The sequence below is a fragment of the Schistocerca serialis genome, chromosome 4 (genome assembly GCF_023864345.2).
Source record: "Schistocerca serialis cubense isolate TAMUIC-IGC-003099 chromosome 4, iqSchSeri2.2, whole genome shotgun sequence".
Taxonomy (NCBI): Eukaryota; Metazoa; Arthropoda; class Insecta; order Orthoptera; family Acrididae; genus Schistocerca; species Schistocerca serialis.
The window spans coordinates 74,636,047-74,649,723 of record NC_064641.1 but is presented as its reverse complement, the minus strand read 5'-3'; the positions used below and the strand labels follow the sequence as shown (position 1 = coordinate 74,649,723).

The window sequence follows — 13,677 nt, the reverse complement described above, 5'->3', positions numbered from 1 at the left end:
CTTCCACATGATGGAGGTATACTAGATTTACTTGTAACAAACAGACGCCATCTCTTTGCTCACATGGTAGTCACTGAACACAGTGGAATTTTAACAATAATCGGTACCATTGTGCAAATGGTAGACAGGTTATCAAAAAGTTCTACGTGTTCAACAAAATAGATTTGGATGAGACTATCTCAGAGAGGAGGTGTAATCATTTGATTTAAGTGGTCATCTGTTGTAGGAACCATGACTCAAATTCAAAGAAATAGTCGAACTTGCTCTAGAAAAATTGTATCTGTTAGAACACTTGAAGATGATAATGATTTCCCCTTGGGGTGCAACCAGTAACAGAGCTTTTTTATGAAACAATGGCTGTTTCAAAATAAACACAAAACAAAAATATATCCTCAGACAGACTTACGTTAGTTAATATACGTTCACTGAATCGCTATCTGACCTTACGATGGCAAAATGTTAACACTATCATTGACACCAAAATCAGTGCCAAGACCGGCCGCGGTGGTCTAGCGGTTCTAGGCGCTCAGTCCGGAACCGCGCGACTGCTATGGTCGCAGGTTCGAATCCTGCCTCGGGCATGGATGTGTGTGATGTCCTTAGGTTAGTTAGGTTTAAGTAGTTCTAAGTTCTAGGGGACTGATGAGCATAGATGTTAAGTCCCATAGTGCTCAGAGCCATTCGAACCATTTTTTTCAGTGCCAAGGGATTTGTAGAGTAGACAGGAAGCGATACAGAAAAAAGCTAAACGAAAGCCGATACGTTGAATTCTACGTTAAACATTCATTTAGAAGTGGAAAATCAGTGGACGATGCATTCGTTAGCTGCATCACTGTTAAGGCGAGTGACATAATTATCATTCCTGGTAGTAATTAAAAGCAACTTAACTCGCTAAAACGTACAAGATTCCCATGACAAATGGAATGCATTCATGTCCTCTACAGATTTACAGGGTGACTATAATGCAAAGTAAATCTGTTGAGTAGGGTGATGTTCTACAAGGGCGTTCTGAAAAATAATGCTTCTAAATTTTTTATGTGGAAACTCTTACAGCATTTTAAATAAAACACTTGTTATTAACATTCTACAGCTTTATTCTTCAAATTTACATTTTTATTACTTAACATATTTCTCCTAATGAGAGACCAGTTTGTTGACTTCGTTGACTCAGCTGCACCATCACCACTGTTCGCATTGCTTCATCACTGTCAAAGCGAAGTCCTCGAAGATTCTCCTTAAGATTTGGAAACAGATAAAAGTCGGGTGCGGCTACCTCGGGGCTATATGGAGGATGATCGATGACAAAGACCCAGTCGGTGAGCTAATGTGTGATCTTCCACTGCCGTGCTGAAGGGAAGGTTCCTCCATGCGTGGACGAACTTTTGAAATTCGAAACTCAAGTACAGCACGCTGTTTCTCACGCACCGATATAGTTATTTTGCACACCGCCATGTTACATGATACAGTTCGGAGCCCTATAGCGCTACAGGACCGCAGATTTGTAGACATAAACAATGAAGGCGTAGAATGTGCATAACATTTTTGTATTTAAAAATCTTCAAGATTTTTCACATAAAAAATATAGAGGCATTACTTTTCAGCATCCCCCTCGTAAATGACTGGGAAAGAGCACAGGCCGCATCCATCTCCAGAAACTGATCCACAAAATTATCGTCCTATATCACCCACAAGCAGCTGAATCAGAATGGGAGAACATATGATAGGTTCAGGCGAGGTGTACTACTTGGGACAAAGTAAACTACTCCGTGAAAATCAACACTGGTTCTGGAAACATTGATGTTACGAAAATCAACTCAAATTCTTCATATGTGATGTCATCAAGTATGGCGGAAGCCATATTGATTTGGTGTACCTAATATTTCGAAGGGCTGTTGATTCAGTAGCACATCTACGTCCCTGAAGGAAAATGAGTTTTGTGGGATATACGAGGGTTGTCCAGAAAGTAAGTTCCGATCGGTCGCGAAATGGACACCACGGTGAAAACCCGATGAAGCTTTGCACAGATGTGTTGGGCAGTGTCTCTAGTATGAGCGTCGATCGCATCAAAACGCTCTTTTCAGTTGTGAGTGCACTGTCAGCCAAGTAGGAGGGCCGTCTGAGAGGCTTCGTCCTAATGAATGCAGCCCACCTAACACAACTGCCACGCACTTCCTTTTTCATGGAAATTCTCAGCCGCACTCTGCAGGGGCAGTGAAGACGCTCCTGCAGCCTTTTCGATGGAAAGTCTTCGATCACCCACAACACAGCCCTAATTGGCTCGTCCTGAGTATCATCTCTGTTCACATGAAACGCTGGATATGAAGGCAATACTTGGGCGCAGGCTGCGCGCTACAGACCAGCGTAGACAATTATCGGAAAGCACAGGCGGCTGCCTTGTATGACGATGGTGTTGGAAATTTGGTATAACGCTCCGACAAATGTCTCAGTCGGAGCGGCGATTATGTAGGACCGTATGTAGAAAGTATAGCTAATTCTTGCAAATAAAATGTTTCTGATTTTCACTATGGTTTCCATTTAGCGACCGATCGGAACTTACTTTCTGGACAACTCTTGTATAAGCTGATTTACGACTGCATCGCGTGTTTTCTGAAAGGCAGAATGTAGCATGCTATGCTGAAGTAAGATTTGGTGGCCCCCGTGGAAGAGTAATAGGACCGTTTTTGGTCATGTTACACTTTGCTCACTTCCCAAATAGTATTATTTGCAATGACTGAGTTGTCCACAAGGTGTGTTCACTAAAAGCCGCAGAAATTTCCAGTTATATCTCGACAAAATCTTAGAATACTGGCAACTAGCTCGTAATGTAGAGACGTGCGAAGTTACGCACTAGACGAAACGTGAAGCGCGAAATCCTTTGACTGCAACTTTCATGAGTCATAACTAGAGTCAAAATGGTTCAACTGGCTCTGAGCACTATGGGACTCAACATCTGAGGTCATCAGTCCCCTAGAACTTAAAACTACTTAAACCTAACTAATCTAAGGACATCACACACATCCATGCCCCTAGGCAGGATTCGCACCTGAGACCGTAGCGTTCGTGCGGTTCCAGATTGAAGCGCCTAGAACCGCTCGGTCACACCGGCCGCCAAGTAGACTCATTTTAGACAAATATTTGAATACCGATCTCTGCAGATATGAATTGAAATGGCCACATCCGCTCAGTTGTAGGTAAATCAGATGAAAGGTTACAAAAAAACTGAAGTTTTTCTACAGGAAATATTGTTTATGAAATAACTGTATCTCCCCACTGTACTGCCCAACTGTAATGCGAGCCTATCATGTCGGACTCGCAGGGCATTTCAACCGTAAACAAAGTACGAAGCCGTGGTCATTGGCTCGTATCGCTGGAGACGATGCGCAACAGAAATGTTGAAATATCTTAACTGACAGACACCGTACCTCTCACAATTACCTACTTAGAAAACTTCATGAATAGCACAGACCTATAATTAAGTAAGCAACTACTCGTACAAAGACGTTCTTTTCATGCTCCAACCCCGAATGGGCTCTTACACTGTATCTGTCATTTTCGATGTTATCGAATACTGTTGTAAAAAAATCCTCAAACAATTTGTAGACGACTATAATTGCTACAGCATCTCTGGGAATAAAGAACGTACTGTTGTTAACCATATTCGTCCAGTACTGTACCGTCATTTACCAATATTGTCTTTTTGGTACGTTGAACCATTTAAGAAATATTTTCCTTGTTTACACCAGAAAGGACAACCCGACATCAAATTCAATAGAACTGGATACGACAGCCGTGAAAGTGCCATTTGTAACATCGAATCTCGCTCTAACCGAAGGCAATCAGCTCCTTAAGAGTAAAACACCTAATAAAATCTTCACATTTTTCCACCCTGATTCAGACTTTTTATAAAACAACAGTTCCTCCCACGTGCTAGCAGATACTCCAAGCAACAGGACGACCAGCTACATCAAGCCAAGGTTGTGCGTAGACATGAGGAATGAGCATCGTTACGCGCAAAACGTTAAGAACTACTCGTTTACTCAGGAAATAGCTACTACTTTATAGAGGGTGGATGAAGAAGAGCATCAGGGAGGGCGTATGGGACATTGTTACTCGCCATTTAGTTCCAAAGCCGCGCGGGGTAGCCGTGCGGTCTGGGAGGGCCTCGTTACGGTTCGCGCGGCTCCCCCCGCCGGAGCTTCGAGTCCTCCCACGGGCATGGGTGTGTGTGTTGTCCTTAGCCTAAGTTTGTTTAATTAGTGAGTAAGCCTAGAGGCCGATGACCTCGGCAGTTTGGTCCCATAGAACCTTACCACAAATTTACAAAAAATTAGTTCCAAAACAACTGCTGGCCTTCCGGTCTCACATATCGCATTTCCGTGACAAATAACGTTTTAGCAAACACTACAGCACACCCTTCTCCAACTCTTGGCAATACCAAAATCCATATGTGACACACCCCATCCTGTACCCATATACACGGTGGTCCATTGATAGTGACCGGGCCAAATATCTCACGAATTAAGCATCAAACGAAAAAACTGCAAAGAACGAAACTCGTCTAGCTGGAAGGGGGAAACCAGATAGCGCTATGGTTGGCCCGCTAGATGGCGCTGCCATAGGTCAAACGGATATCATCTGCGTTTTTTAAATAGAAACCCAAATTTTTTGTTACATATTCGTGTAGTACTTAAAGAAATATGAATGTTTTAGTTGGACCACTTTTTTCGCTTTGTGATAGATGGCGCTGTAATAGTCACAAACGTATAAGTACGTAGTATCACGTAACATTCCGCCAGTGCGGACGGTATTTGCTTCGTGATACATTACCCGTCTTAAATGGACAATTTACCAATTGCGGATAAGGCCGATATCGTGTTGATGTATGGCTATTGTGATCAAAATGCCCAACGGGCGTGTGCTATGTATGCTGCTCGGTATCCTGGACGACTTCATCCAAGCATCCGGACCGATCGCCGGATAGTCACGTTATTTAAGGAAATAAGAAGTGTTCAGCCACATGTGAAACGTCAACCACCACCTGCAACAAATGATGATGCCCAAGTAGGTGTTTTAGCTGCTGTCACGGCTAATCCGCACATCAGTAGCAGACAAACTGCGCGAGAATCTGGAATCTCAAAAACGTAGGTGTTGAGAATGCTACATCAACATCGATTGCACCCGTACCATATTTCTATGCACCAGGAATTGCATGGCGACGACTTTGAACGTCGTGTACAGTTCTGCCACTGGGCACAAGAGAAATTACGGGACGATGACAGATTTTTTGCACGCTTTCTATTTAGCGACGAAGCGTAATTCACCAAGAGCGGTAACGTAAACCGACATAATATGCACATTGGGCAACGGAAAATCCACGATGGCTGCGACAAGTGGAACATCAGCGACTTTAGCGGGTTAATGTATGGTGAGGCATTATGGGAGGAAGGATAACGGGTCCTCATTTTATCGATGGCAGTCTAAATGGTGCAATGTATGCTGATTTCCTACCCAATGTTCTACCGATGTTACTACAAGATGTTTCACTGCATGACAGAATGACGATGTACTTCCAACATGATGGATGTCCGGCACATAGCTCGCGTGCGGTTGAAGCGGAATTGAATAGCATATTTCATGTGAGGTGGATCGGTCGTCGAAGCACGTTCACCGGATCTGACGTCCCCTGATTTCTTTCTGTCGCGAAAGTTGAAGGATATCCACCGACAATGCCTGACAACATGCGCCAGCGCATTGTCAATGCAAGTGCGATCATTACGGAACTACTCGCTGTTGAGAGGAATGTCATTACACGTATTGCCAAATGCGTTGAGATTGACGGACATCATTTTCAGCATTTATTGCTTTAATGTGGTATTTACAGGTAATCACGCTATAACAGCATGCGTTCTCAGAAATGATAAGTTCACAAAGGTACCTGTATCACATTGGAAAAACCGAAATAAAATGTTCAAACGTACCTACATTCTACCTACCTGTTACCAAGTGTTCGTCTAAAATTGTGACCCATATGTTTGTGACTATAACAGCGCCATCTATCACAAAACTAAAAAAGTGGTCCAACTAAAACATTCATATTTCTTTACGTACTACACGAATATGTAATAAGAATGGGGATTCCTATTTTTAAAAAACGCAGTTGATATCCGTTTGACCTATGGCAGCGCTATCCAGCGGGCCAAGCATAGCGCCATCTGGTTTCCCTCTTCAAGCTAGACAAGTTTTGTTCTTTGTAATTTTTTCGTTTGACGCTTATTTCGTGAGATATTTGGCCCGGTCACGATCAATGGACCACCCTGTATATCATAGACCTCCGCTGCCCATAAACTCTACATCTTCATCATTTATACTTCCATCCCCTCATCCCCTCTCGACTTTCACTGTCATATTTCCCTCTTGTACCTGAAGTCTCTTGGATCTGATTACAATCTGCGGATTACGTCCAAAAATTATACAGGGTAGACCCGAACTCTATAAAGTTTCAGATGTTGCTCATCGATATTTACTGAGTATTTTGATGTAATGCACCCGTGGTCCACAGACGTTTTTTAGAGACTAATTTCAATTAGTTTGATTTCATATCTCATTTACCTCTACATTTGTAATGCACTGAACATACCTGCACAACACTGCAATTATAAGGATATGCGCTGTATGTCTTGTTTGGAAATGAACTTGCTCCATTAACTCACGGTACGTCTTGTAAAGTGACAAAAATCAGTACGGACAGTGTTAGTGAGGAAGAGTTGGTCAGTGCGCACCTAGTGTATGGATTTATTGAATGCAGTGGGAGAACGCTACGACGACGCTATGCTAAGTGACAACCAATCACACTACTTCAGGACAGAAAATGGTTCAAATGGCTCTGAGCACTATGGGACTTAACTTATGAGGTCATCAGTCCCCTAGAACTTAGAACTACTTAAACCTAACTAACCTAAGGACATCACAAACATCCATGCCCGAGGCAGGATTCGAACCTGCGACCGTAGTGGTCGCGTGGTTCCAGACTGTAGCGCCTAGAACCGCTCGGCCACATCGTCCGGCGACAGAAAATGCTGGGGAGGTGTAGTCGGCCGGTAAATCGAAAAGCGAGCACTACCCGTGGTGGGGGGAAGTTGAGTTTCTTGGAAGAATGCTGAAACTGGCGTACAGTGTAACTAGGAATCGATTTTCCCCAGCAGCAGTATAGAATAGTGCGCAAAGATTTACGAAGAATCAGTCTATATGCTGTTCTTGCGTTTGTGTTATTAATCATTCATGCCTGTATTCCGTGTAGTATTAAGTCACTGTAGAAAATGAACACCTCCCGTGATGCCCGTATCTGCATAGCCAGCGATACATAAGACAAGCTGCGGAAGAGTCGGTACAGCTTTTTAAAATATACTGTATTTGATTTTTGTGACGCATTGCGATAGAGAGAATGGGGTATTGCCTTCTGGCTCTTGAGTTCGCAGACCTACGAAGGAGGAAAACGCATGACCACAATCCGAAGACCTGCCTTCCCTCACGCTTCTAATCTCCAGCCCCGCCTTTCCACCCTATTACACCCCCAGAACACAGTTAATGCCTTAATACGGTTCTACTGTAGTTTCGCGTGGTACACACATTTAGTAATTGTTCTTAGCCCACTTAATTTAACAATGTACGTCAATTTATACCACTATAACAATATTTTTAATAATCTGCGACTTTTCTAGCACTGTAACTTGGAAAATATTAGACCTAGTGACAAATGAATACTAGCTTTCTTGTTGGAAATTAAATGCAGTTTTGTTTTTACAGGACAACATTTTCCCTACAAGCCAGAGTTTTCGAGATATTCAGGAAAAACGTAAGAAGTTGCCTTTAAGCGCCCCAATCCCACCCACTGGTCAGGATTTTTCGTATGTTGTTCATGACACTGCCCTCTGCCCCTGTACAAAAATCTGCAACTACAAGAATTTTTTCCCCCTCAACCGACACTTCTTGGTCTTAGTTGAATGGGCTATTTTGAACAACAAGTGTAAGCGGACAGGTCTTTTACATGGAACATGTGTGTTACATTGTTTTGTATTACTCCGTGTTTTATGTTGTTCGGTTTCGAGATCACATTTTACAGGTTTTTTTCACTTCTTCCCCATTCCCTGGTTCGTTCACGAATGGTGTGTGGGAAGAATGGCTGACGCAAAACTGCGTATCAGTTCTAATTTCTCGGATTTTCTCGTCGTGTTGATTGCGAGAGACATATGTGGGAGGAAGCAGTAAGTTGTCCACCTCTTCTCGGAACTTACCCTCTACTAATTCCAGTAGTAAACCTCTTCATCAAGCACGATGTCTCTCTAGCAGCGTCTGCAACTGGAGCTGAGCGTATCCGTAATGCTCTCACACTGATTAAACGAACTCCGCCGTTTGTTAGATCTTGTCTATCTCTTCTCTTAATCCAAACTGGTAAAGATCCTTGACTGATGAGCAACACTCAAGAATCGGTCAAACAAGTGTTTTTGGAAACCACTTCTTATGTGGATGAATTACATTTCCTTAAGATTCTCCAATGAATCTCAATCTGGCATCTGCTGTCCCCGCTATTTGTCTTATGTGGTCATTCCACTTAAGATTACTGCGGGATATTTTACGCTTGATACAATTTCCATCAATTTGCCATCAACAGCGTAGTTGTACAGTGGTGGGTTTCTTCTATTAAGCAATTACATATATTTACGCTCAGGGTCAACTGCCTGTCCCTACAGCAGTCATCAGTGCTCTGCAGACCTTCCTGCAGTTCGCCAGTCATCTGACGCGTCCTTTTTTTTTTAGGAAACAAGCGCGTCATCTGTCAACAGTCCCATGGAGCTTCAGACGTTAGTCACTAAATCATTCATGCATCTTTTAGACGGTAAGAGTCCCCGAGCTTTGACTGGGCCGTGAATTTGTGCACAGTACTGATATCCCAGTAAGACTGAGTGCGAATATGATGGGGAGTAAGAAGAATGTTAGCTTCTGGGTGAGATGAGAGCGTTGTTAAATACTTGGAAGTATGCCGCTTGTTAAATAGCCTTGGAATACGAAGTCATGGAGGGACCAAAGACGTATTTTTCCTGGTGTCCCGCTTACCGCCCTCTAAAAGACTCAGGAGACCACGAAGTTTTGGTGTCGTAGGTTGCGAAAAATAAACACACAAGACAAAGTACACAGACGGCGGAAGTTAATGAAGGGTAATTTCTGAGTCGTTCGGAATATGGGATCCGTGGTCACAAGTAGCTCGATGCAGAGTAATAATGTAATGATTATTCAATTCGCACGCAGGCTGATGCCGTGTTCCTTTGGGTAGGCATTTTAATACAGTTCCGCAGTATCGTCTAGTGAACAAAATACGAGCTTACCGAGTACCGGACCAGATTTGTAACTAGATTCAGGGTTTTATTGTAGAGAGAAATCAAAATGTCGCTCTTGTTGTTGTTGTTGTTGTTTCTGTGGTCTTCAGTCCAAAGACTGTTTTGATGCAGGTGTCCATGCTACCCTACTCTGTGCAAGCCTCTTCATCTCAGTGTACTTATTGCAACCTACATCCTTCATAATCTGCTTACTATATTACAAACGGTCGAATTTGCGCGGCAGTACCACGACTGGGCGTCGACTGAGGTGAATCACGTTATATACTTCTTCCGACAGATGGCTGTTGGATGCAACAATCGTTGGAAGGGTTCAGGCCGGAGGAGGGCGAGTTATAGTCTCGGGACTGTTTCTTTGAGATTCCCTGAGTGATGTCGACATTCTGGAAGGCACAGTAGATCAACACAAGAATACATCTATCCTTGGGAACCACGTTCGCCCCCACTTGCAGAATGTATTTTACTCGGCACGATGGCATCTACCAGCATGACAATGCAACGTAGTTTGAAGGGCACCGGAATGAGTTTACTGTGCTCCCCTGGCCATCAAAACACGCTGGATTTCAGCGCAATCGATAATCTATGGAACCATCTCGATCGGGCTGTTTCCGTCATGGATCCTCAATCGCGAAACCTAGCGCCACTTGGTAAGACTCTTACGGCCTCAGGTTCGAATCCTGCCTCGAGCATGGATGTGTGTGATGTCTTTATGTTAGTTAGGTTTAAGTAGTTTTAAGTCTAGGGGGATTGATGACCTCAGATATTAAGTCTCACAGTGGTCAGAGCCATTTCAACCGTTTTTGGCACGGCTCTAGAGTCGGCATGGTTCCACATACCTATCGCTACCTACCAGAACCTCAGTGATCATTCAGGCTTTTGCCAGCTGGTCAGTTTAATGTGACTGGAATGTGTACATCTATCGTGTAATAGCTAGAAGGAACGCCAGCACCTATGTAGTGACACCTCACATATTATCTGCAAGAGTGCTCTATAAAAAATTCGACAACTTTAACAATTTCATATTCATTTTTAGTCCTACAAATTGAAAAACTCGTTTTTTCAATATTTGGCAGTAAGGTCACTATCAAACAGGAGGCATAAAAACATAAAACTCTTTGATGAAACCTCGAGTTGTCAGCTGGAGACAGGGCTGTTCTGCAGCCTTGCTCCAACGAGGTTTCCTGCTCGTCATCTTCATATGGCGCCTGTCTCCTGAAGATGACGAGTACGGAATACGTTGAAACTTTGCTGCAAGATGACTCTGCCACTCGACTGATAAGCCAAGAACAGTTCATCGATGAAATTCGTCGAAAACGCCTGCATTTTCACACAGTAGCCCCGTTTTGGTAGCGGGGTCGGTACAGACAGAGAGCACATGGCGTGACGGGTGGGCACCTACCGGTACGGCGTCCGGCGTGAGAGCGGCTCCCAGGACGGGCCACGAGTCCCCGGCGGCCACGTCCGTCCAGTTGGCGCTGCTGTTCATAGCTTCCAGTAGTTGCAGCGCCGGCGCCTCTCCGTCTGGGCCCACCTCCACCTGCAACACCAAGTGCAGGGAAAACTCTCTCTCTCTCTGGTATGCTGTTGTTATAGGGTAACACTTGATAACTGTGGATTCATTGTATTACGGCTAACAGGTATGAATAATACCAAATCATCAGTTTTTGTTAGATGTGTTCATGCGTTCGTAACGGTTTTATTTTGCATGCTGGTATTCCGGCTGCTACAGGTTTATTTATTTATTGTCATTTTTTATTTGTAGTTCACTGTTACTATTGAAGTTTATATATTGTAATATTGTCATTTGGAGGTAGTGGGTGGAGTTTGGACGCTACAAAAAGGAGTGCCAAATTGAGAAATCGTAACTTTTCCGGCATTTTCTTCTGTTTACGTTCAATAGAGGGGTGACAGCAGCGGAGGGAGCCAGAAACATTTGCATCTTGCATGGGCATAACACCACTGAACAGAGCACAACAAGAGAATGGCTTCCACGTTTTAAGCAGGATCGTTTTGACATTAGTGACCCGTCACATTCAGGAAGACCTTTTGGGTTTGATGATCTTTTAAACGCATTAATCCACAATGATCCAAATCGTGTGCTCGAGAACCGGCAAATGTGTTGAACTGTAATCATTCCACAGTCGTGCAATATTTACATGTAACGAGGAATGTTCGTAAATTAGGTGTATGGGTACCGTATGCTCTAAGCCAAAATCACAGAAACCACCTGATGGTCATATTTGCACCTCTGCTTCCTCGTCATCAATTGGCTCATGAACAACACTCATCATTCCTATCCTGTATCGTTAATGGTGACGAGAAATTGTGTCTTTATGCTAACTTAAGGAAAAGAAAGGACTGGTTGAACCCAAACAAACCAGCAGCTGCCCATCCACAAAAGTTAATGTTATGCATCTCGTGTAACAGTGAGGCTATCGTGTATTACGAATTGCTCCCCCGCGGTGTAATCACCTGTGATGACATTTACTGTCAACAGTTGCGACGTTTGTGTTGGGAAATGATTCAGAACCACCTCATTCACCTGATCTTGCACACTCAGATATTCATCTTTACCGCTCTCTGTTGAACAAGCTTCAAGGAGTTTCCTGTCAGGATGAAAATGCGCTCCGAACATGGCTCGACGACTACTTCGTCTCAAAACCACGTGATTTCTATAGTCTTGGAATCGGAAAGTTACACCAACGTTGGCCGAATGTTATAAATAACCAAGGAGAGTATATTATTGGTGGCTAAAGTCTCTACCCCGTTTATCGGTTGTGGTCAGTAAACTTATAGGAAAACCCTGAGAACTAATGCACCAACACGATATAATTCATGGGTACAAAATAATAACACGGATTATTTACAGTAAAGTGGAAAGAGTGTTACATACCGACCTCGGGACGGATAAGTTTGGTTACCGAAGAAATGTTGAAACACTCGAGGCAATAGCGACAATACGAATAAATCTACAACAGAACCGAAAGAAAGGCAAAACTACGTTTATAGAATTTCTTGACATGGAGAAAGATTTTGCCAGTGTTCACGGGAATATTCGCTCTGAAATTCTGAAAATACCAGGAATAAAATATAAAGAGCGAAAGGATATCTACAACTCGCGCAAAAATCAAACTGCAGTTATAACAACCGAAGAACATGAAAAGGAAGCGATGGTTGAGAAAGAAATGAGACCGGGCTGTAGCCTGTCCTCGATGTGATTCGATCAGTATATTGGGCAAGCAGTAAATGAAATCAAAATGAAAACTCGAAAGATAATTGAAGGTCATGGACATTCATAATTTGTTAGAGATGGTAAAAGATTTGGGAGACCAACTGAATGGAAACTGCCTAGAAAAAATATTACAAGATGAGCATCAACGAAACTAAAACACGGGTAGGCGAATGAAATCAGACGGTGCTGACGGAATCCGATTAAGAAATGGCTCTGAGCACTATGGGACTTAACATCTGAGGTCATCAGTCCCGTAGCACTTAGATCTACTTAAACCTAACTAACCTAAGGACATCACACACATCCATGCCCGAGGTAGGATTCGAACCAGCGACCGTAGCGGTCGCGCGGTTCCAGACTGAAGCGCCTAGAACCGTTCGGCCACATCGGGCGGCTCCAATTAAGAAATGAGATGCTAAAAGTAGTAGTTGAGTTTTGTATTTGGCAAAGAAAGTTACTGACGATGGTCGAAGTAAGAAGAATATGTAATGCGCATTGCCTATACCAAGAAAAGGATTTCTGAAAAAGAGAAATTTGCGGGCGTTGAAAATAAATTTAACTGTCAGGAAGCCTTTTGTGAACGTATATATCTGGAGCGTAGCGTTGGAGGTTAAAGAAACGTACGGCTTAGCAAACCACTAAAAGAAGTCCTATTCTCCCGCACGAACGCTACCCCTTGCATCATGGTCGAAGGAAAATGTTTCCTCGAAATCTGTGAATAAACAATCGTTTGATAGATAACAGAAATCCGTTTGGAAGCCGAAAATGCTCATAACTCTGTAAGAAATATTTGGACATAGTTGCAAGAAGAGCCGCAAAATAAAGGCTTGATACAATTTGATATACGGGAAATAAAGTGTTTCCAGACGATTGTATAAATCTGAAAACAGACGTATCCAGTGAGGCGACGTAAAAGTCTTTTCCCTTTGTCTCAGTTGAAGGTGGACACTCGTCCGACCGCAATACAAATTTGCTTTTTGTTAAAAACAAGTATCTCTCACACACGGGGAAATGCTGAATAAGTCACCCAGGTCATTCGCCTGGAGGCTCCAACCA

At 43.2% G+C, this 13,677-nt stretch overlaps 1 protein-coding gene across 1 annotated transcript in view; it reads right to left on the bottom strand.

Annotated features, from left to right (window-relative positions):
* Positions 1-13,677, bottom strand: part of LOC126473799 (adenylate cyclase type 2) — a 324,328-nt gene that overhangs the window by 74,248 nt on the left and 236,403 nt on the right. The window contains exon 12 of the mRNA XM_050101077.1: positions 10,789-10,926. Within this exon, the coding sequence (XP_049957034.1) occupies positions 10,789-10,926 (138 nt within the window). The remainder of the gene's footprint in view (positions 1-10,788; positions 10,927-13,677) is intronic.